The 25,772-nt window shown below is 32.0% G+C and overlaps 3 protein-coding genes across 3 annotated transcripts; 1 reads left to right on the forward strand and 2 right to left on the reverse strand.

The window, feature by feature from the left end:
• Positions 1–7,426: 7,426 nt before the first annotated feature.
• On the reverse strand, positions 7,427–10,456 carry Mpc1 (mitochondrial pyruvate carrier). The gene is made up of 4 exons (XM_090102122.1): positions 10,329–10,456; positions 9,965–10,034; positions 9,660–9,760; positions 7,427–8,746 (listed from the first exon to the last, which is right to left on the reverse strand). Exons 2-4 carry the CDS (start codon positions 10,027–10,029, stop codon positions 8,574–8,576), a joined length of 339 nt encoding a protein of 112 aa, XP_089958248.1. The 5' UTR covers positions 10,030–10,034; positions 10,329–10,456; the 3' UTR covers positions 7,427–8,573.
• Positions 10,457–14,085: 3,629 nt separating this feature from the next.
• LOC149908656 (uncharacterized) lies at positions 14,086–21,076 on the reverse strand. Its single transcript, XM_090102123.1, has 11 exons — positions 20,050–21,076; positions 19,729–19,858; positions 19,241–19,406; positions 18,697–18,877; positions 18,185–18,302; positions 17,590–17,710; positions 16,904–17,023; positions 16,434–16,572; positions 15,889–16,038; positions 15,145–15,262; positions 14,086–14,587 (listed from the first exon to the last, which is right to left on the reverse strand). Exons 1-11 carry the CDS (start codon positions 20,955–20,957, stop codon positions 14,333–14,335), a joined length of 2,406 nt encoding a protein of 801 aa, XP_089958249.1. The 5' UTR covers positions 20,958–21,076; the 3' UTR covers positions 14,086–14,332.
• Positions 21,077–21,364: 288 nt separating this feature from the next.
• Positions 21,365–24,967, forward strand: mRpL1 (mitochondrial ribosomal protein L1). The gene is made up of 8 exons (XM_090102338.1): positions 21,365–21,490; positions 21,600–21,649; positions 21,742–21,872; positions 22,102–22,315; positions 22,901–23,068; positions 23,611–23,844; positions 24,272–24,369; positions 24,788–24,967. Exons 1-8 carry the CDS (start codon positions 21,472–21,474, stop codon positions 24,918–24,920), a joined length of 1,047 nt encoding a protein of 348 aa, XP_089958464.1. The 5' UTR covers positions 21,365–21,471; the 3' UTR covers positions 24,921–24,967.
• Positions 24,968–25,772: the final 805 nt, after the last annotated feature.

The raw sequence follows: 25,772 nt of genomic DNA on the forward strand, positions 1-25,772 counted from the left end.
GAACAATCAAAAATTTCTAAAACGAGTTAACAAAGTCTACCGTTGAAATTTGTCAGAACAATGATTGGAAATAACGGGAATTCTTTCATTGCGAGTCGGCAGTCGTCGCAGTCTCGTTGACAAAAGATAGATTAGCGAAGACACGGTCGGTCCTCGTGATTTTAATAATTCATCAGGCGCGCGGGAAACGGGCGCCATCTTGTTCTACTCCGTTCAGGAATTGATAAATGCCAATAAACTTTGTATTAGGTACGTCCGAGCTTTAGGTATTTCCCTTGGAATTAGAGATATTTGTAAAGCGTCGATACAAGTTATTCGTGTTGGAGATATAAAAGATAGCTACTGTAAAATATACTTAGGTAGTAAATTTATGATTTTTCCTTTATATGTATATTCAGCGCACGCTAAATTCAGTTAGGTTCTTTTTAGGTAGTTAAGTACTAAGTACATATAATAAAGAGGAAAATTTAGTTTATAGAGTTTTCTGGGAATTACCTCAGAGAGAACTAATATAACATTACATCTAACAGTATGTATATGTATATGTTTTCTTCTGGGAAACCGAAGCTAAGCGAGCGGTTCACGTATCTTCATACTGCAATAATAATTTTTATTAAATTGTTTGTTATTCTGTTTTCAGATAATTTCATACGAAATTTGAAAAACATCGCAGAGATCATATTATTATCACGTAAACATAGACTACAGAGTTGTGTACACCATAACCATATATATCTAGCCGAACGGGAAACGTTACCACATTATTCTAAAGCAGTATATTCAAATCCCGATTTTCCGTATCGCGATTCCGTAAAGCATCCGTATATAAATCGTGTAAGATAAACGCAAAACAATAAGTCAGCGTAGTAATGGGTGTATTTGGATCGTGAGTCGTGACGTCCCCCGGACGGAGTCGGATCGGCGCCGCGCCGGATCCGAACACTCACTTGACAGTCAATCGACTGTGAACGCGCGAATGATGGCACGACTGAGTTATACTGCGATAGAAAAAGTTTTGGGGAATAAGAAAAAATATTTCAGAATTTTTTACGCATTCCTGCTTTTTGCATTTGATTTTTTCTACACTATTTTACTTTTACACACTCATTGTAACAAAATTATTTGGTATCCAGTTTATGCGTATTTATGCCATGTCGAGGATATCGAGTCAGAATGTAGAGTTCATATTTAAATAGCCAACAGGCAACAGCTAGGTACTATAGAGCCATATTATTATTGCATTCCGTTTATTAAAAATACAAATAAATAATTCTTAGTTCGTAATATTTCATAAATTTAAAAAAAAATCTGCGCGGTATAACCCAACCGTTCAAAAGGGACAAGTTTGGATAGCGCTAACCTATTATTAGGGTAGAAATCAGTGATGGCCGCCTAATATGTTTGTTTACCGGCGGGAAATGTGCAGTTATCGTGTTTCAAACAATTTACTACGCAAAAACATTATACTGATTGCTTTCGATTTTATGGTAGCACGCGAAAATAAACTCTCTTAGGATGCACGACCAAACATATCAATTATTGATTATATACACATGGATAATATTTCAAAGAAAATATTTCGTATTAAATATTTTTATATTAGGTATAAGTAAGTACATATTATTATGTACCTATGTATCTATTAGAAGCACAGATTAGAAGCTTCTAGAATAGGTACCAAATCAGTTTTAGTCTGCATTTATAAGATAACATTAGTGTAAAATACAATTATTTATAAAGTAAAAATTTAAAGTGTACCCACCTACGTCATTAATTGGCTCTTGCAAACATCGGCCGGCCGTTCATGGTATAGTCTGTGATGGTATTTAAAAAAAATTAAATACATAAGCACCTACATATTGTTATTCTAAAGACAATCAGACTTGAATTGCTTTAAAAATTACTTTCCGAATCAGTGGAACATAATTTTACCACTCTAGAGATAATATTAAAAACGTCAAAGAAATTTTACGAGGATGAATAGATTTCTGATACATTTTATTACTTTCAGGCGAACACAGCTGCGAATCTAGAATTCGGTACCTAGATAGATTATGATTTATTTTATATTAAATATTATTCTAACGAACACAACGCGCTTCTAAATTCTAATAGCCAAAATTCCGTTCTGAAATATAATGCCGACGAATCTGAAAAACAAACGCTGACATGCTAATTGACAACAACGCGTTATTGCAATGAAGAAACGCAATCCCGTGATTTTTTGTTTGTTTGTATTGAATAGTCAAAGTCTGGACTGATTTTAACATTGAGATAATATTACTACGTATGGAGTAGACACCACGAACAAAATCTGTGCGCCATTTTTTTGCTCTCACTAAGTTTTAAAAATTATTATCTAGTTACTTAGGTACTTAACGATGAAAGTTATTCCTTTGCACTTTTCCGTATTATTTGTATTATTTGTGCAATATCGTAACACACACGAAGGCATGTTTGATGCGTTTCACTTTAAAACCATTAAAAAATACCGCTCAACATACGTCACATGACGTATGTTGAGTGGAACATAAGTGATGTAGGCGGTGTCGTCTCCATATTAATATTATCTCAATGGATTTTAATGATTTTTTTACTAAAAGATTAAACTACATTTTTAGAAAGGCTATATAATATTAGGTATTTCGCTTTCCTATTTATTATCCTGGGACAACTGACGAGCAAGCAATAGATACTTTCATAGACTTTAATAATAAATAACTCAAGAGAACTATGAATCTGTGACTCTTTTATTATGGTTAACCCGTTTTGTCGAATGCTACAAAGTTTTCTGCTATTTGTATGAAAAAGTTTATACCTATTCTTATAGTGAATGTGTGTTTAGTTTTATTTAGTTTTGCATACTTATTTATTTTCAATAATGTAACGTTTTTAGGCCAGTGTAGACGATTATATTGAAGGGGCGTTACTGAGGAAGATAAATTAATTTAGCTGACGACTCAGCGACTTATAACTCGATAAAATCTTAACTATTTAATATCAAAAGTTTGAAAAAATCTAAAAGTTCAAAGTTCATCAGTATTTTAAAGTGAAACTTTTATTACATCGTCTCAAACTTTTTGGTCTGTGTAGCGCATGTCGCGTGTATCGCGGCTGCCGAGTAGGTATACCTACTCGGCAGCCGACCGACACGCGACATGCGCTACACAAAGCAGTGTTCGGAACCGTTCGAACAGTTTCACTTTTACCGTGGTTTCATAAAACCACACAACATTTTTGTTTTATTTACAAACTGATCTATTAAAATGTAAAATAAATTATTAGGCTACGGTTTTAAGATTTACTATGTACCTACGTGCATTGAATGTACTATTGTTATATCTAACTTGTTATCTAAGTTGTTTATTTGATCGTTACAGCCAATAGTGTAGATATGTCTTATACATTGGTATAAGAATTATTAATTAAAGCATTATTATTGAATAATGCTTTAATTAATAATTTCTTACACGCAATAAAATCTATGATGACGTCATTTTTTTTTTTATTTTATTTTATTAGTTTCCAAACAGCTTATACAACAATATTACAAACAAATTATTCAAGTACAATTAATAACGTTCTATGTATAAGCCTATTCTATGGATACACAAATGTTTAGAGTGTGAAAGATATAAAAACAATTAAAAATACTGTTACCACAACAATAAAAAAAAAAAATACAATAAAAGATATACTTAGGCTAACAAGGTTCGACATAAATCCGTATGCTTCAGGTGCTACGCAGAGCAGTAAGTACTAGGCGACGAAAACTGGCTAGACTATTTGAAAAAATGTCAATAGTGTTATCTTTATTAACTATTTCGTTATATAGTCGGCATAACCTATATACTGGGTTATTATAGGAAATATATAAGCGAGTGGCGGGTATATAGAAGGGTTTAGCGTTCCGAGTGACACGAGCGTTACAATATAAAGAGAATTTACAAAGCATATCAGTGTGAATTAGGTTATTGATAATTTTATACATATAAGTTAAATCAATGAATTTACGTCGCATTTCAAGTGAATCCAAATTGAAATATTTAAGTCGAATGTCATAGGTGGGCAAGGATCTTCTAAGGTGTTCACGATTGCATAGAGAACGTAAAAATCGTTTTTGTACCGATTCGAGCTTGTCGATATGTGTTTTGTAGAATGGAGACCACACTGAGGAGCCATATTCAAGGGTGCTACGGACCAGAGATTTATAAAGAATTAGGGCACTATTTTTATTTTTAAAAGATCTGGACATTCGTAATATAAAGCCTAAATTTTGATTGGCTTTTTTGACAGTAGATTCGACATGATCGATAAATGATAAACTTTTATCGAATGTCACCCCTAGATCCCGTATGAATTCTTTACGACCTATGGGCGTATTCAGAAAGAAAGCTTGAAACTTATAAGCGCTTATCGGCGCTTGTCATGTTCATATATTTTCCTGTCAGTGCTGTCAACCCGCACAGGAAAATATATGAACATGACAAGCGCCGATAAGCGCTTATAAGTTTCAAGCTTTCTCTCTGAATACTCCCTAAGATAATATTTGAAATTTGATACGAAAAGTTAATACTGTTTACTTTATTAGTAAATGTGACAACATGACACTTAGAGGTATTTAATTTCATTAAATTTCTCTTACACCAGGCATGAAGAGCAATTAAGTCTTCTTGAAGCAACTGACAGTCAGCAATATTATCGACTTTTCTATATAGTTTCAGATCATCCGCATAAAGTAGATATTTACTACCTATATTAAATCGTAAGGGTGCATCATTTATAAAAACCGCGAACAAAAGAGGGCCAAGATGGGAACCTTGGGGAACACCGGAAGGAACAGAATAGGGTTCAGATAGGTAGCCGTTGAGAGCAACTATTTGAGTGCGGTTTTTAATGTACGAGATGATCCAACGCAATAAGTTCCCATGTATGCCACAAATCATCAGCTTTTTAATCAGGAGCTCATGGTTGACTTTATCGAACGCCTTCTGAAAGTCGGTGTAAATGACATCCACTTGTCCTTTGTTGTCAAAAGTTTCTAGGAGATAGTCAGCATATTCAGTTAAATTAGATGTTGTTGATTTACGCGCGACAAATCCATGTTGTTCAGAAATAAGTAAAGGTTTAACAAAATTGTAAATTTGATTGTAAATAACACGTTCAAATATTTTAGCAAAGCAATTTAATATGCAGATAGGTCTGTAATTACAACAGTCCGATCTATCGCCGGATTTGAATATTGGAATTACGTGAGCGATCTTCCAAAAGTCAGGAAAGATGCCTGTAGATAGAGATCTATTAAAAATTATATAAAGTGGTAAGGTGAGTTCGTTATAGCAAGATTTAACAAAATGAGATGGAATACCGTCCGGTCCAGGACCCTTGTTCGGATCCAATTGTTTAAGAAGTTTTTTAACATCATGCGCTTCAATTACTACTTTGTTAAGACAATTAGACCAATTGTTGTGGACGGGATCCTCAACAATGGCATTATTTTCATATACAGAATGGAAATATTTAGCAAAATTTTGACAGATATCACTACCCTTAGTAGCAACAATGTTATTATATTTAACTAGTTGGGGAAAACTTGAACATTTATTTTTACTCTTTACGTAATTCCAGAATAATTTAATGTTACCTTTATGTAGACACGATTCAACATCTTTTAAATAATTATTATAACACTCCTTCATCATCTTTTTAGACCTTTTACGCAAAAGAGAGAAAGTGTCATAATCACGTGGGTTTTTATACATTTTAAATTTATGATGAAATTTCTCTTTTTCCCGTAGGCATTTGATTAGAGAGTTACTAAACCAAATAGGTATTGATGAATTTCTTTGTTGCTTATAAGGTGTATTATTTTTAATGATGAGATTTAGAGTGTCATAAAACTGTGACAGATTTTCATTTATATCCGCGGAGGAAAGGAGAACCTTCCAATCAATATTCCTAAGTTCATCTTTACATTTATTTATATCACATTTTCTAAAATTTAAGATTTTATTATTCTTACATGGTACGAGGGACGGGACGTGAATGTCATTCACACACACTTCAAAAGGTGGATGATGAACGTCCATTTTACTAAGTGCGATTGAGGGTTCAAGTGATACCGGAATCAAACGGGCAAAAAATAAATCCAGAGTGCGATTATTGTCATTTTTGATAAAATTGTACTGGTTAAGGTTGCCATAAGTCATCAAGTCTAAAATTAAGTTGACTTTAACGTCATTAAACAAAGGTCTAGGAGCAGCAGTTTTCGTCGCGTTACAATTAATCCAATCTAAGTTAGGAGTATTGAAATCCCCCAGTAAAATAAAAGAATCATCGGATCCTGACAAAATCTCAGTAGTATTATTATAGAAAGCTTTCAGTTTATCAATGGAAAGATCCGGTGGTAAGTACACTAGACATATTTTTATAATTTTGCTAATGTGTTTATTTTTAAAGTTAATTAAGCTTAGCCAAATACATTCCACATTAGTTTCCCATTCGAAAACTCTATTAACTATGTAATCTTTTTTTACTGCAATTAAAACACCTCCACCAGAAATTTTATGACTAGTGCACTTATCCCGATCTCTCCTGAAAATTCTGTAGCGATTATCCAATATTTCACTATCTTTAAATTTCAGTGTTTTCTCTCATTGGGATGTATCCTTGCTACGAATGAGAATTGAGAAGAAATACGGAGGAATTAAAATAAAAGGCAACATTCCATTCTATCATTTATTTTACATGAACACTATATATATAAATAAAATGAACACAAAACATACATAACAGATCAACAATAGAGTATAATTTAATCACTATAAATTTTCGAAAAATATAACTTTGTACATAACAGCATTTGTATTTCGGCCACAACGACTCACAACACTGGTAAATAAATCTTATTTTGTATCTTATTTAGATCCTTTAAGGTATATAATTCAATGATAAAATTGCTTACTTAAGGCTTTTTTATTATCTATAAAGAAGTCGTTATAAGTTACTTATATTGTAGGTACGTACGAATCACAGTACTTTTCTACTTATTTTCTACAATATATTGAGAGTTAAAAGTATTGAAACTTAGAAGTGTATTGTTAGCGTGTTATTTTTTAATACGTAAGTTGTTAGAAATGACTGCAATAGACCACACTCATTGCGTCTTGTCAATTTAGGAATTAGCATGCGCAAATCCTTTTTAAATATTTAATTTTTTAATGCTGTAATAAACTACGTTATCTAAGGTATTATCACGATGACGTCCGCTATTATAAGCCACATTTTTATATTCTAATACATTTACGTATATTCGTTCCAAACTTATCTCTCTAAGTAATAAAACAGAGACAACACCAAATATCAATACACAAAATTCTAGTGTAGTAGAAAAACAAAAAAAAAAAGTTGACAAAGTTTCACTCAGGTAGTAATAAGTGCGCTTAAAAAGAAAATAAACTTTAAATTAAAACCTTAAACACAGATTCCTACTTACAATTATAACATGTAACAAATAATTCAGATAAAGAAATTATTTTATTAGGCAGTTATTGGCACAATTCAATTCGTTTACCGTACCATAGAGATTAGAGATAGATTAAAGAACGAGCTTCATTATTTTGACAGCTCAAGTTACCGCCAAAAGATTCAATGCGTTTTTTTTTTACCAGCTTTGATAAACATTAAATTACATTTTTAAATATTTTCTGAGATATTCACTAGGTATAGATACTTCGTATCAGATATGCATATAAAGACAATTCTTTTAAAAAGAACTGACCGTCAGTTAATCTTTACACAAAACACATTAAGTGCCTACTGGCAACAAAATATATTAACACTAGATTTCCGCCCACGGCTTCGCCCGCGTTTTCAAAGGAATACCCGCATAGTTCCCGTTCCCGTGGGATTTCCGGGATAAAACCTATCCTATGTGTTAATCCAAGTTACCCTCTATATGTGTGCTAAATTTCATTGTAATCGGTTCAGTAGTTTTTACGTGAAAGAGTAACAAACATCCATACAAACTTTCGCCTTTATACTAGTATTAAGATGAGCCCACTTAAAATTATATCTGTTACTTTGATTATGTATCTTCTTCGATAGGATCTTAAGTGGCCCTAATAACAACCAATTGATGCTCTATCTAATCATCCATATTATCAAATTGTTTTTATACAACATGAAAACATCGTAACAACACTTATATTTGATATAAAAAAAAACAATAAAACAATATTACTTCATAACAACATTTGTCCTAACCCGTACGTTGCGGCCGAAATAAAGATTCAACTAAATTCATCTACGTATATGTATATCATTGACGTAATTTAAGCAACAAGACGCACAATCGCATATTAGTCGTATTTATATAATAGTATGTATGAGTGTCGTTGTTTAAAACATTCATTCAGATTTACACCTTATTTCATGGCAGTAATGTTTAAACTCCACTGTATACACTCATTAGAAAACTCTGCCCACTATAAACGTAGGCAGAGTTTTGCTTTGGACAATAATTAACGATTGTGAGTCGAGTTGTTTATTGTACGTCAATTTTGTATGTCTAATTATTCTACTTTTTCGTTCGTGTTAGGACCCTGTATATAATGATAGTTGATGAACCGAGCACCCTGTGTAAGCTGAGCGCATTCGTTGGTGAAGTGACATGCGAAGAGCAGGAGATTCCTTGGTTGTACCTTCCACGCGAACCTCATGAACATTAGTGAATATAGTGTGAGAGCTGAAATAAAAAGTTAAATAAAATATTAATAAATTTACTTTTTTTTATGAAAATTGCCGAATCTAAAATCGAATATACTATTATGTATACTACTACTATAAAGAGGTTTTTTGCTATGTTGTGGGGATCTGTAGATAAACAGAACAGATTAAAAAAAATAATATGTAAGGACACTCACTATCCGTAAGTGCCATATGCCATATTTTTTTAACAGTTTAACCTAGACAGAGCCAGAAATGACTAGTAGTTTGAAGTTAAATTACGATTCAAAATGCCTTAGCAACTAAATACACTCAATAGGTACTCAAAGTCTATTTTATGATAACATTTATCTTTATCAGTAATAAATCATTTTAAATCAGAACTAATACAGAAATATTATCAACAAACAATAAAATTGTATTATCCATTACCTTCTGAATTAATTATCACAATATAATCATTCATTATAATATTTTATATGAAAATTATCAACATCACATCTATTACTTGGATAAAAAGGCTTTGGGTTTTATGCCATAAAAGATAACATTGCAAATCAAGATATCTTATATAATACCTCGGTTATCAATTTAATACATCAATGATATGTCTTATCATATTACAACATATTATGAAATTCCAATTCATATTAAATTCCTATAAAAAACGCAAGCTGGTGACAGAGAGAGAAGCGACTTAAAACAATATGTTTATTAATTTAATATATAATATTACATATAAATGTGAATGTTTGTGAGGATGGATACTAAACCGATTACAATGAAATTAAGCTCACATTTAGAGGATAGCATGGATTAACACATAAGATAGGTCTTATCCCGGAAATCCCACGGGAACAGGTACTGTGCGGGTTTTTCTTTGAAAATGCAGGCGAAGCCGTGGGCGGAAAGCTAGTTATTGAAATACTTACCAAATGTCATCTTGCCACTGATGAATTTAGGGTCCTTTCTAGTGTCAGCAATAGCAGCTATAGGTATTCCCCAATTCGCAACTGGACCCCAGAAATGTGTGCTGAAATATTTAATTAAAAAAATTGATTTATAAATTCTCTATAATAATTAAAAATAAAATATAATATAATTTATTGCTTATCATGTAAAGTAGAAAAGTGGTAGAACAAAAATGCTCTGCTATTACTGTTCACATTAAATATGTACAACTATATTTTAAATATTTATCATAAATAAAAAAAACTCGAAAAAATTGTACGTATACCTCATTAAATATTCCCTAAATTCTTTGCTTTTCAGCTGATCGAATAATTTTTTTACCAGCGACATTTTTCCTGAAACGTTTTATTTTATTATTAATTAATATACAATTATAAAGACCAACGTAAAAAACTGTTTCACGATCTCTTATTTACGACTTGTAACTTCGTATCAATTAGATAACCCTGCAATATATAAAATACATGCTTTATATAATTTCAAGTTTATTTAAAGTCATTTATTATGGAAATTAATATGTGTTCTGTAAGTCCTCGATCTCTTCATTGAAGTCAAGGTTATAAAACAAAACTCTGAATAAGAGAAAGGTCGAAAACAACTAATATGAGTACAATGCATTAGGAACCAACCTTTTCTAAGTCAATGAGATTTTTATCTGTATTTATTGATGTTTTTAATTTACTTTTTATCGAAGTTACGTCTACTTTTCTCGTCACTGATAATAAATTTTTCTCTGCTATGATCTGTCACTTCCAATGACAAGTTCACTGATAAGATAAAGCACGTCACGTTTGCGTTTAGAAATATATTAACAAATTCATCCTTATTTTACTTTTAAATTAACTGATATACTTTTCATATAAGAAAATGAAAATAACTCATTTCAAAACCTAGAATTTAGAAAATTTAAAACAGATAATATATTTATTTCTAAACGTATATGCGGAGCGCGGCAATTTCAAAAATTATCTGTAACTTTAGCTACCCACACGGAATTATAGACATATACATTTCCATGGCTACCCATAATATTTTTTTACACAATATTAGAGCCTTAGGGTGTATTCAGAAAGAAAGCTTGAAACTTATAAGCGCTTGTCGGCGCTTGTCATGTTCATATATATTTTCCTTTGTCTTGCTTGTCAGCGCAGGAAAATATATGAACATGACAAGCGCCGATAAGCGCTTATAAGTTTCAAGCTTTCTTTCTGAATACGCCCTTAGTCCTTATTCCTTAAATAAAAACCCTTCTAAAAAGTAATTATTATAAATATGTATTCGTGATCTATTCACATATTATGAACTCACCTTGTACTCATATCAAAAATCTTCGAAACTTTAACTGACATTGTCATTCAACTTTGATCAAAAATTGAAACAAACAATAACCAAAAATATTGCACAAAAGTAAAAATGTAAAAATACAAAACCAAGATGATAAAAGAGACGTTATAGCCCAAAGATGGGCTTCCTTCGCACTCTGGTTATAATTTACATGCTTATCTACATAACTCTGTACTTAGGCTTAGTCGGTGCACTGGTCTACATTCGTAGCATTGTAATAGCTCAACAAACGTACGTGGTTTTCACCCAATACCTATCCTTAATATCTCCAATTTTTATATCATTAAACATCTAAATTCCTATTAAAATCTAATACTACATACATGAAACACTAGGAAATACTACTAAATACATTTTTTCTACAATACAGTAAAAGTTCCTTATTCGCGCTTCCTTCATTCGCGGTTTCACTATTTGCGGATGGAAAAAATGCGACCTAAATCCTGTATTCGCGGCCTAAAATTCGTTATTCGCGGATCGAATCGGTACATCGGTACATACATATATGTATTTACCTAAATAAAAACCATTCGTTATCCTTAGTAAACGCTTGAACTACAACTACGAATTTATAATGTCGACTAAAAAAAATGAAAAACGAGTAAAAAGTGGCAAGCCATTGCCTAAACCTGAAGATAATACCTAATTAAATGGTAATTAATAAATATGTTTGGTCAAAAACTTAAATTAAACTGGTTTCTTTATGTATTTGCTTTTTTATTTCGTCACCTAAGAACGTATTCCCTATAACCCCATACAAATTACCATTCCTTATTCACGGTTTCTCTATTCGCGGCACATTTACGGAACCTATTACCCGCGAATAAGGAACTTTTACTGTATTACATCCAGGGTAGATATATTATAATACATATCAGTATTTAAAAAAAAACCCCAAGACTAACTCTTGATCTATTTTTATGTTGTTTTAGTATTTTACTGTTATTGCTCCAGTTAAACCCAATCAGTAAAAGCTTAATGAACTTGCAAAAGAAGATCATTTTATATTTTTTACAACGTCGACTAGCTAAATAAAATGTAATTATAAACACAAATCCTATTAGTTACCACTTCAAGCAATAATATTGTATTTTATTTCAGATGAAAATAATTAATTTTTATTTTTCAGAATGTCAGACGAAGTTTATGTTATGGGAAGATAAAATAAAAAGCGTATAATTTGTAAAATATTTATTAAAGGCACAGTATGGACGGATTCAAAATCACCTTGGAATATTCACTGGCAAATGAAATCAACGAATAATAAAATACATTGACAAAATCTGTCTTTTCAATTTATAAAACCCTACTTGTGTAACGATATATATAACATGGGCTATTTCTAAAATTATAAATCTTACTTCATTCTAATTACATAAACCAGAAAGGTTATAATTGATTACAAAAGTAAACATTGTACGTTTATGGAAAAAATAATTGATTTTTCTATCTAAAGTAAGTAAGTGCTTATAAAATATTACATAAGTATCAATTTTGTTCAATTCTATGTATGTAGGTGGTCTGATTAACAGTACTTTTGAATTTTTTAAAAGCTTAAGAGCGGCCGTACACGGTCTGCTTCAAGCAGTTGAGACCGCTTCAAGCCGTCAACTGCGCGGCTTGTAGCAACAGCTCGAGCAGTCAACGACCGACTGCTCGAGCAGTCCGTGTACGTCCGCTCTTACGACTGCTTTAAGACGCAGTTGGTCTAAAAGTATATCTTATATGGTTTTAGTTTTATATAAATGATATAAATCAAATGATTGATAAAATTATCCAATGTCAATTTTATCATTTTTATCTCTTACACTTATAAGAATTTGTCATCTTCTAACATAAAAATCCTTATTCACTATTTATACTTGCTAGTAGCTGAAATATAAACATTTAAAAACAACGGTAAATGCATATAGAAATACAAATAATACAATTACATTTGCTACAAAAGTAAACATTGTTATTTTTACGAAATATAAAGGAATATAATACAATTAGATATTATAATATATAAGCTCACTTATAAAAACATATATAGCTTACTTATATCATGATTATTGTATGAGATTCTTAATGTATGTATATGTAATCAGTCTAAACATTACGACGATAAAAAAGGCATTTTAATGTTTCAATTATAAATGCGAAAAACCAAAGATAAATTGAGAAAAAAATTGTTTCAAATCACGCGAAATTTCGTCAAGCTACAGAATAGATTTCAAAAAAATTCGCATGGTTATTATTTGCTATTATTTTTAAAAACTTCATCGATAACGAGCAAAAGGGCTTGCAAAATAAATTTAAAAAAAAATGCATTCACTACATTTCTGTCATATAAAAGTACAAATTGCCTTTTGTGTAAAACAGGAATGTTAAAACTTAAAATAATCACAATTGTATTCAAAATTCAATACATTCTGCGCCGAAAATGGATCATTCAAATTAAATGAATCCCCGAGATTCGGAAAAATAAGTCATTTTGTTTCGTTCTAATAAAAACTTATAGGATGAAATGTGCTATCGTTATAGATTTTTGAAATCTCTATAAATCAAAATAAAAACATTTTTTTTCTAATAACATACATATTAAGGTACAAACTTGATATACAATTTTATATTGTATTCTTTATTTACTAATGTTTCTGTTGTGCATGCTGCCATTGTTAGAAAAAATGATTGTTTATTCAATTCATGAATTCTCTCAATCACTAAGTATATAATTATTATATATTTGTCTTTTCCATTTCACATAGGAATTGTACCTAATATCAATAAAATCATGTTTCAAAACTAAATCACCATGTCACTTTACCCGACTGTGCTTATCAAGAGTGTTTAAGTATAGGTCTTTGGCACGCCAAAATGGTTGATTGGTTTAAATTAAATACACTTGATCAAACTAAAACGCAAAAAACATTACACTGGATAACAGTACGGCGTTTATTTCCCGCACAAAATATGTCCATTTTTTTCTTCATTAAAAAAAGTTGTCTGTAAAGTCGGTTTACTGACGATAGTTGAACGTGACAACGTCCGACTGTGCTTCTTTGTCGCTCGTTCCGCGCTCTCGCTCGCACTTCAAGCCTTACATGGAACGCCTCAGAGCGAGGTAACGCCGCATGAGTCATGTTTTTTCGTGCGTGCAGCCGGCTCTATCGAATTATAAGACGTTGTCACGTCAACAATGTTACAATAACATCCTGCATTACATACTATTAACGTGAAGCTAAGTGCTAAACATTTTCTTTTTTATTTTAAATCTACACAGTCGGGTATTATCCATCATTTTTTCTTATCTAAACTTAATCAACAGAACCAAAACTGTCAAAACTATAATAAAACTGCTCTGAATCGCACTTGCACCAGCCAATCTACACTTAAACATATCTATACGTGTCTGTTTGTCCAGAATAATGTTCTGGAACTCGGCTTCCACAATCTGACCATCGTAGTATGTGATCTCGTCTTCGAAGGGATACTCGTAGCCTTGGAGGCACTCGCATTTGTAACCGCCGGCCTCGAACCCACGACCTTGTATTGGTACGCACTGAAATTTTGGGTATTATGTTTTATTGTATACTAACTTACCGCCCGCGGCTTCGCCCGCATTGTCTAAAACCTAATAAATTATAATAAAACCTAATATACTAAAACCTTCTTCTTGAATCACTCTATCTATTAAAAAAAAACCGCATCAAAATCCGTTGCGTAGTTTTTAAGATTTAAGCATACAAAGGGACATAGGACCGAGAAAGCGACTTTGTTTTTTACTATGTAGTGACTATTAATGTTAATTCCACTTTTTATAAATATAAAAAAGTTTGTTATAGAGGCAGGAAAGCAATTGGTAAATTTGAAAAATTATTTTTAAAAAGAGTAATGTACTCAAATATCAGAATCGTTATATTAACATTGATAAAATTTGTTTGTCCGCATGTAATACATCCAAGAGTGAGCAACCATCAATTTTTTCATAGTTTTTTTTTTTATATTTGAAAGTTGGCCCCTTTTAAAACCAGGAGATGCCAGGTCAAGTATATAATATAAATATTATAAGAAAGGAACTAACATATACATGATGAATATAATGTAAAATGAACTCACATAAGATGAGGTCCTGTCACACTTGTCAGTACTCTTAAACGCATTGGGCACGTAGTATTTGTCCGGACATTGGTTTATATCAAGCGCCATTAGTGACATTGTTACTGCAACTACTCCTCTGAAAAATAAGTTTTATTTAGATACTAACAAGATCTATTATAGGATTTACAACACATAAAATGTACAATAAATTCGATGAACTGATTTTTCAAAAAATTTACTCGACCTAATATACTCGATAAAAACATCATTCACAATCAACTGAAAAACTCTCATCCACTATTCAAACCTTATTCCAACTAGGTACATACATCTACATAATCTTCCAATAAAAAAAAACATTAAAGCCTAAAATTCACACCTATTTACGTGCCATAAATTCATATATAAAAATTGCATATAAAGCCGCCATTCACACCCGTCAAATTAAATTCCAAAAATAAAGCCGCCATTCACACCTGTCACATTACATCTTAATATATACTATTATAAAGGCGAAAGTTTGTAAGTATGGATGTATGGATGTTTGTTACTCTTTCACGTCAAAACTACTCAACCGATTACAATGAAATTTAGCACACATATAGAGGGTAACTTGGATTAACACATAGGATAGGTGTGTGTTCCCGTTCCCGTGGGATTTCCGGGAAATCCCACGGGAACGGGAACTATGCGGGTTTTTCTTTGAAAACGCGGGCGAAGCCGCGGGTGGAAAGCTAGTACTAAATAAAGCCGCCCACTCACTTGAACTCCAGCTTGACCTTCACACTGTCCCAACCAAAGAACGGCGACGCGTATGTGATTACCCACTGTTTGACCGGTCCGGTGCAGTCGTAGTAGGGCTGTGTCCAATGTCCGTGAGCAATGTTAGCCGCGCGGTAGAATGTGGGGTACCTGGTGATATAGATCACTTATTTAATTATTTTTCTTTTATGTGTATAGAAAATAGTCTAAATCTCATTGAAACATGACATAAAATTTGCGTAAAAAGGAAAATTTAGTTTTAATTTCAAAGAATTGATCTTAAATTAATGAAATGTTATATAATATCTGAATGACTGAATTATACATTCGTATTTGAATTTTGATTGTTTAAAAGTTTTGAAGTGAAACTTCGTAAGGCGTAAAATTTCAAGGTTGCGTCATGGAAATACCGTCACGTCATGGAAATACCGTCACGTCATGGAGTAATTAGGTATGTCACGATTTTGATAACTTTGAATCCTACCAAAGAAATTTCACTTCTGACACGTGTGTTTTTAACACTTCTATAAAAATAATAAGCATACCTCTCATATTGTTTCAAGTAGCGTCCCACTTCATCGTCTCGGATTTTCATTTTCAGGAAGAATTTCTCCAAACTATCGAAATTGGTTGACCAGCGCTGCTTTAGGAATTGGTACCAGGGTTTGTTTGTGTACATCTCCTCTGCAAATATAATATAGATTCAAAGGAAGAATTGAAGACTTATACTAATTTATTAAAGACAATTTTTTTTTTTATTTACAATTATTTAACATTTAAAAATTTAGCGAGTATTGACGATTTTATTTCACCGTGGTCCCACCCACAGAAGAAATAAAATATTTCTATAGATAATGATCTATTCTGAGTTATTCTGTTTCATAAGCTACATCACTTTCAAAAATTATCAAAATTCATTCAATGGTTATACTGTGAATGAGTAACTATCGCATTAGTTAAACTAATTATAATTATTATATTAGAAGAATAGGATTTTAGTAATTAAAAGTCTTACCAGTTTTATTCAATCGTGCGAGATCTTCAACCTTATATTTCCTCGTGTTCAGTTCAGTCTTGTACGCGAATGGCGCGAACATCGTACGATTCGTGAACTTATTACGGTCCCAGTATGTACCTGTTTAAATAAAGATGAAATGAATTAAAGGCATTATTATTTTACATTATTTCATTAATATTAAAAAAAAAACACATACAATATTAACTCATATATAGATAAAAAATCGGAACAAAATACATAATATACAGGGTGTAATCGTTAAGTGTGCACAGGCGATTATTCCGTAACTATTACAGATATCAAAAAACTTTAAACTGATAACGAAAGTACCTACTTTCGATATCAGTTTAAAGTTTTTTGATATCTGCGTTTTATTTCGTTTGTTCGTTATTTGTAAAAAATTAATTGATACATAAAAGAAAACTTTAATTTTATTCAACTCAATGCAACTCTTATTACAAAAAATATTGCTTAATTGTGAACCTTATCCTTTATTGCATAGCTTCTATCTCGGGCCTTGAGCGCGGCGACCGAATGTAAAAAATCCGTAACGAAATAACCTAACACCCATCACTCCGACCGGCGAAGCGGTGATACTTTTTATGCTATGCAATAGTTTTACCGCGGCAGTCTCCGAGTGCCACACGGCTTTTTTTTAAGTCTGTTAATGTAAGGCCACTCACCAGCTGACCAGATCTTGGAGTCTCCGAGCACTATAGCCAGTGTTTCACCGATCATCTGGTCTTCCGTTAGAGGCTTATCAGCCACTCGGGTACCACTGAACACCTCTTTAGGGTCTGACACCTGTATAGAATTGTATTTTAATGTAAAACAATATACATATATTATGAGAATGAGAATTACTAGAATTCGCTAAAGAAACAGTATATGCGGTCGAAGCCGCGGACAATAGCTAGTAATATTATGATGTAATCCATCTAAGAACAGGAATTTCAATTACCTTTAAGTGTCAAATGTCTTTTGAAAAATACGATTTATTGATTTGTGTTAACTTTATTTTATGTCACACTTTAAAATACAAACATTATTACTTAACTGAGATAATGATTTTCATTCGATTTAACAAAATGACGTCCCAATATGGCGCGGAATCGATCCTATTCTTAGTTACATAGCATACAAATACTTTTTATTTTCTATGAAAATACGAAACAACAGATTCTTAAAGTCTTTTTTCTATCATTTTATATACTCGAAAATGACTAATAATCAATTTCCAATAATAAATTGTTACATTAGCAATAAATATTAATTTACCTGCAAAAAAGCACTGATAAAGTTGGCAAGTCGCACGGCCATTTTCGCTTGGTTTTCGAATTGCTCCTCTGCGCCGAATGCTATATCACCATTAAGGAATAAGTCTGACGGATTATATCTGGAAATAATAATTATTTATAAAAATATATAATAATGATGATTTAAATAATTTTGTTTTCGCATGCAATTAAATTGCTTGAGTACACATATAATGTGAGTATAGATATTATATTCACCCAGTAGAATGTTAAAAAAATAATTGAAATCTATTTGAATGAAAGAGAGACAGTATAAATAAATACAGGGAAAGGAGATACATTTCGACAATATATCAAAACTTGATGCAAACGAAATAGTGAATGAAGATATTAACTTTTGTCACAAACACCACGCGGGCGAAGCCGCGGGCGGTAGCTAGTAATAAATAAAATTTGAAAATACAAACATATATATAATCATCTTAAAGAAATTTATTCCTAACTAATATAGATTTGTATAATAGAAAAACTTACAAAGAACAATTATGCGGCTGCACTCCTCTAATAAAGTTCAGTACTTCGTACACATTGACCCTTTCAGTATGTAGCGAGGCTGGTCCACTCATAGCGTTCACATACTCGTAATATCTATCTGCGTATATCGCTCTGATGAAAGGATGAGCCTTCTCCCATTGAACAGGAAGACGTTGGATCCCTAAAAAAACGAAAGAAACATTAAAAAATATAGCAATTGGTCTTTTATATGGAATTAGTCTGAATTTGAATGCTGTATGCATTGCAAGAAAGAAAGAAAACGTTTATTTAATGGCAATGGTATTGCATTTCAAAGATACGCTTACGAGATAACTATGATTGCAATACGTGTTTAAAAGTTCTAAAATCTAAATATTGAACTTCTAAATACAATATTATACTATTATATAGTCTGCAGTCTACACTAATAATAACAGCTGCTGAAATTTCATTAACTAGTTATCTATGGTAAACAAGATAAATGATACAGCTCTAAAGATGCAAATTTGCACCCTAAATAAGTAAATATAATAAATAATCTTACATCCAATAGGCATACAATCGAAGTTGTTATAATACTGATCAGATGTTGCCCTTTCAACAATTTCCCCGAGATATGGTCGTCTGATGATGCTGGGTAAACGGAAGCCGGGTCGACAGCGGCACTGGTAGCCACCGCGTCGGAAACCCCAGCCGTGGAGGGGTTCACACTATTATTAAAAAAATAAGTTAAGGATGTTTTATCAATTCTTTTTGGTATTATTTTGTCATAGTTTTCACTTTTCTGTATGAGATTTGAGTTGTTGTTGCAAATTGTTTTATTTACTATTTAGCATTTATTCTTAGATATTTAAAAACAACTAGATGCACAAACGCTTGAAAAAAAAAACAAATTTTAAAGGGAAATTCATCATACACAAAAAATACAGAAAGCAAAAACTGGATGGTATAAACTAATTGGACAGTATACAATATAATAAATTAAACTTTCGAAGATTATTCTTATAATAAAAGTAAAAAAACAAATCATACCTCTGTAGTTTCCTCTTTACATCGTGCTGTAGAAGCAAATCTGTTCGGTTTATCATTCCCCTGGCTCGGCGGACACTGATTTATATCTATCCTGTCGTAATCCATTTCCATTACAACTGCTGCAGTATACCTGTGGACAATTACAAATATAAATGATTAATTTCTAAGCAAATCTTAAAACAATAAAGAAATATATAGTCATATTTATCATTTTGAAAATTATTCCACAAATACTTAAGTGGTACAACTGATTATTTCTTATTAGAAATTAATGCAATAGTCAAAATTTATCTTTTGTATTAATATGAAGCATAGACTTACGTAGGATATTCAATATGTCTAAACTGCGTGTGTCGGGGATAAATATCAGCCACAGGAGATACTGCAGCCACCAGCCACTTATTCAACCTTCCACAGTCAAAATATGGTCTCGTCCAGTTCACTGGTCCAGGAACTTCATCGTTACCAGGGGGACCGTGAAATGTGAACGTTTCATTTGTATTATTTGCGTACCGAATCTCAACTTGGTAAGTTGTCTTTGTATCGTGCCTCTTATCAACTCTGTCAGGCAACCATTTCTGATACCACTCATTTATACGATAGAAATCCGACGTGTAATCCTTCGATAAACTATCAGGATCGAATGCTCCTAAATCCTCAACATAGAAAGTGTTCATTGTTGATATCTTCTGCAAATGTACAGGATCATTGAAATCGTCAGCTCTGAACGCTCTGGGCGCAAATCGCGGCATTGTCTTGTTGAAGAATCCTCTGTATGACGATGTATATGACATGTTTGGTGAAAAATATATAGAACTAGCGTTAATGTATGGATTCGAAGACACATCGGCAGCTGACGAGAGGAAATAGTACATCATGCCTGGATCGTAAGTATCGTTAATCGCTGGACGAATAAACCTAGACTGAAGGATATAACTCCAGAAGAACGCACGATTCATAACCATGTTGTGTAAATGCAACATAGCCGTACGATTTGGAAATACGGGGTTAATGTTTATTTCTTTGACATCGGGATGGTGAGACACAGAATCATCGGGCAAAAAAAGGTCATCTAAATGTGTAATATAACAATTGTCTGGTTTAACTTTATCCATTTTACCCCGAACTTCGTCAAAACTATCGCGTATTTGCCATTCATATTGACCGGCCACACCCCACAATAATGCACAAAGGGATATTAACAGAATTGTACTATTAAACTTTTCCATTTTGAATCAGTTACTTTATTTGTATAAAAAACTGATAAACTGCAGTCTTGATCATTTGATAAGAATTTAATTCATGATTATAAAATGAAATAAAACAATCACAACGGCCACCAAACGGCCACAAATGTTTGAGAATGTTGTGATTTGATTTTATTGACAATGACAACATTAATTTTTAATACAAATTTAACGACTATTTTGGATTCGAGTCTTTTTGAAAAGAAAGACTATAAAATAATAATTATTTGATTAATTAATTAACTGAAATATCATATCAAATATACACTGTAGTTGTAGGCGCTAGTTAAGGAAGAAAATCAAAAAAATATTGTTAAGAAAAAAACTCAAAATATTAAATTATGTAAATATGCCAGTATTCTGTGCCGCAGAACCAGAAAATGAAATGTCAGCCAGTAAAGTCTATGGATAACCTCAAATAAAATTCTAATATTGTTGTAAATTTTAATAAATAAAAATAATTCATGTATTGAATTAAATTTATAACTTATTGAATATGTCTGGAACATTATTCCGTAAGTTTTTATCAAGTTAATAAGACGTTTGATACAATATTTATAGTCGAGTGTGTAGTAAAATGAATTCAATTATTTCAATTAATATTTTATTAAATTCGCTTTGCAGGATCGTTATTTAACAGCTTATCATTATATAAATCTAATGCTACGACAACAGTAAGTATTATATTATAAATAAAAATAATAATTTTATCATGTAATTTTATGAACAGTTTTCAGACATTTAAAATATTTTTTATTCTTTACAGCGTTCGATTAACACTGGTATAGTATATTATGCGGCACGTAAAGGTACAAGGGCGAAGGCCCGTGCAAAGAAAGTTAAAGTTGAAATAACAAAAGTTGGATTTATTCCACACAACCAGAGAGGAAAGGACAAGTAAGATTTGATTTTAAATTTTATTATTACCAAACATGTACAAGCTTCCTATTCAACATACTACATAAAATAAAACTATATCAATTCTTGGTTCTTTCAAGTAGAATTCTACTCAAAATTCACATTAGTAACCTTTTCAAAATTATTTTTATACATCTACCATTAGTCCAATATTCTTCTAACTTTAATTATAAATATTCTAATCACATAAACAAAAACCTTGTTACAGGGTAGCAAAAAAATTGATCAACAAGCATCTAGACGATTCGTTCAAACATGCAGCGGTGGATGATGTGTATCCCATGCGTTATTACCGGTGGCCAGTCTACACAGCAGAGGAGGCTGTTAGAGCGCACCAGGAAACACACCACCCCACTATGTATAATGATCCAGAAGCTTATGTATTTGCTAAGGTGGAAGTTAACATGGAAGGAATTAAAAAGGTAATTTATAATATTACTAGCTTTCCGCCCGCGGCTTCGCCCGCTTTGTCTAAAACATAATAAATTATATACTAAAACCATCCTCATGAATCACTCTATCTATTAAAAAAAACCGCATCAAATTCCGTTGCTTAGTTTTAAAGATTTAAGCATACATAGGGACATAGGGACAGAGAAAGCGACTTTGTTTTATACTATGTAATGATAATAATATAAAAAATAAAATTTACTCATTTACACATTTTCTCGGAAGTTCCAAATAAAATAAGGGCCAAGTATTTTGATAACAGATTGCCTCGTCACAGAGAAACCAAAAAAAGAAGGGCAAAATAAACACAATTTACCAAACCCTTGTATATAAAAGAAATATGTTGCCATATTTTAAGTTTATCTTGTTTTATAGTAGTTAAAATTTTACTCACCCTTTCTAATATTTGTTTAAATATCCATTGTAATATGCAAACAACAGTTATATTGATATAAGGACGGTACACTACACACATCTATGAAAAAGCAAACCATGTTTTAATGACATTCTGTTTTTAAAAATAAATGCTGCGTCTGAATTAAATTTTTATTATCCAGACTCGCTTCCTAGACAACTTCTCGAAGCTTACTCTATTTCCGCACAACTTCCCTCGCGAAGAAGAGCGCACGATCTTAGCGTTTTGTAAGGGAGCGGAGTTGATCAAACAGGTGACGGACGCTGGTGCCACCACTGTTGGTGGTACAGAACTTGTAAAGAAGATTCAAGTGAGTAGTCATGTTTTATTGTATACTAACTGTGCTCTGGGAGTTCACCTGCATTTCTCCGCTCCTGTTAGTCTTAGCGTAATGATATATAGCCTTCCTCGATAAATGAGCTACTAAAACCAAAATAATTTTTCAAATCAGACCAATAGTTCCTGAGATGAGCGCATTCAAACAAGCAAACTCTTCAGCTTTATAATATAAGTATAGATTTAACTTTATACATAAATAAAGTTCAGGTTCAGGTTCATTATCTACACCTTTGCTACCTGTTACCTGCCAAAGTATCCACTACCATTTTCATTGCAATAATTTTTTTAAAATCAAAATTGGTTTATATTTGTAATTTCAACTACTATGAACCTAAGAACTCATTTAGGAACTATTTGAGTATGTAACATTTCTAAAATAAACTTTAGTTTACACACAGTATAATTTGTTTCTCAAACTCAAACATTTATTTATTCAATTAGACTCCTTATAAAAGCACTTTTGTATCTTCATAAATCATAACATTTTTTAACATTTCTCTCTTTCTATTTCAGGAAGGTACTATAAAACTAGGTGACTATGACTATGTGATCGCCCACCCAAACATAATAACAGAACTAGTGCCCATCAGAGGTCTGATGAAACGGCGCTTCCCAAACATTAAGGGTGGAACATTAGACGCTAATATAGCTGATCTGGTGAAGAAATTCGCAGCCGGCATACAGTACAGGGTCGTGAAAGATGAGATGCAACAGAACTTTGGGTCTGTAGAAGTCCCGGTTGGAAGGGTGAGGAATTTTTATGATAACCTGTGTTAATGAAAATCCATGGAGGTTTGTCGCGTAAGAACCATAGGACAGTTCTTTGGCATATTATGACATGTAGTTAGATATAAGTTACATATTATGTAAAATTAAATTGTTATATTGACATGATTTTAAAAGAGAAACTATGGAGTTTCTTGCTGGTTATTCATAGATACTGCATTCCCAATCGGTGGTAATTGTTAAAAATATTTAATGACGATCGAAAGTGCGTGTAAAAGAAGTCTAATTGAATAAATAATTGAAGTATACAGTCACATCTTGCATTAAGAAACTGTTTACAAATTATATTAAACACTCATTCATAAATGATATTTTGAAATCTTTGCCCATATATTATAAGTGGTTTACCAATTAACTAATTGAGTAATTAAAGTAATTTTCTTTTTAGTTGAATATGGAACCGAAATGTGTCGCCGAGAACATTGACAGGCTGCTGAAAGACATACAGTCTTCAAGACCTAAGAGAGATGGACTTTTCATCACTAGGTAATTTATTTTTATTATATTGCAATGAATATTGCAAATTTTTCAAATTACAAAGCAAATTCAATTATTGATATACTATGAACAAAATAATAGACTCATAAGACCTTCTAGGTCATCAAATCCAATACATAAAACATGCATTAAAATTAGCACCTTATTTCCTGGCAGTAATGTTCAAAGTCTATATCTCTCATTTGAAAACTCTGCCTGATACATGCATGGAGCAGAATTTGCTTCAGACAATTTTTGACCGTGATTTTTATGTAATTCTTTTATCAATTTGGGACATACATCAAGGAAAGTGTTTAAGAATCGGAACTCAACCATAGAGTGCATAGTAAAGGAGAAATAAAAATTTCTACTATTGAAAAAATGTTTAAAAAAAATGAAAATAATAACATTGTTTATGGTTTTCTAGGTGTATAATTGTCAGCCCGCCATCGACGGAAAACTTAAAGATCGATCCATTTGTACACGTTGATCGCACGATATCTAAAGAAGTGCAAGACGATAGTGATGATGAAGACGAAGTCGTGGCTGCAACTGCGTAAAATTAAGATGTAAAAAAGTATTTAGTGTAAAATAAAACAAAATAATCTATGTATGCATTTTTATTTCGCCGCGAAAATCATTTTTATCTAAAAATGACGTCTCGCCTCGCCCTTATACAAAACACTTTACATTTTGATTTTGCCCTTATTGCACGCCTCATAAGCGAAGCGTTGAGGTGGGTATAGGTAAACCAGAATCTGATGGCAATTAGGGAAATCAAAATTTTGAGTGTGCAACCCTAGGGAAAATGGACTGAACGATCTTGATACTGCTTATTGCACGCCTCTTAAGCGAAGCGTTGAGGTGGGTACTACTGTCACTTCGCGCAAAACATCTGATTTTTCAAACTTAAAATGTCTTTATGTATCATACATTGCACTTGTAAGATAATACATACACACACATATTAAGAAAAAACACTATTTTTAACGTTCATGATATTTTTGATGTCATTTTTGTTATTTAAACTAGTTAAAAAACAGTTTAAAAAAGTTCTGTCTTGGACGTCCGTGTGTCTGTATGTGCGGATCCTTTTTCTTGTTAACACGATAGCGACCGAAATACTTTACTAATCGAGTCTTTTTTTTTCTCTTACGCTTGAGTATGCTCAGGAATAGAACCCTTTCATTTTTCAGGGTCTGATTCGATGTGGTTTAATTGTTATTAAATAAACAAAAATAATAATTAATAAATATTTATTAAAAAAAAATTATGAGGCGTGCACTTTTGGATTTTCCAAATTATTTTGCCTTTACCTTCCCCAGATAGCAATCCTTTTTTGTTAAGCTGTTATTTAACTTTTTCATTTTTTTATTAATTAACATTTCATATCGGAATCGATATCGTTGATT

The sequence above is a fragment of the Colias eurytheme genome, chromosome 5, assembly GCF_061535395.1.
Source record: "Colias eurytheme isolate Ceu_HAF_F1 chromosome 5, ilColEury1 Martin Lab GWU primary, whole genome shotgun sequence".
In the NCBI taxonomy this organism is placed as follows: Eukaryota; Metazoa; Arthropoda; class Insecta; order Lepidoptera; family Pieridae; genus Colias; species Colias eurytheme.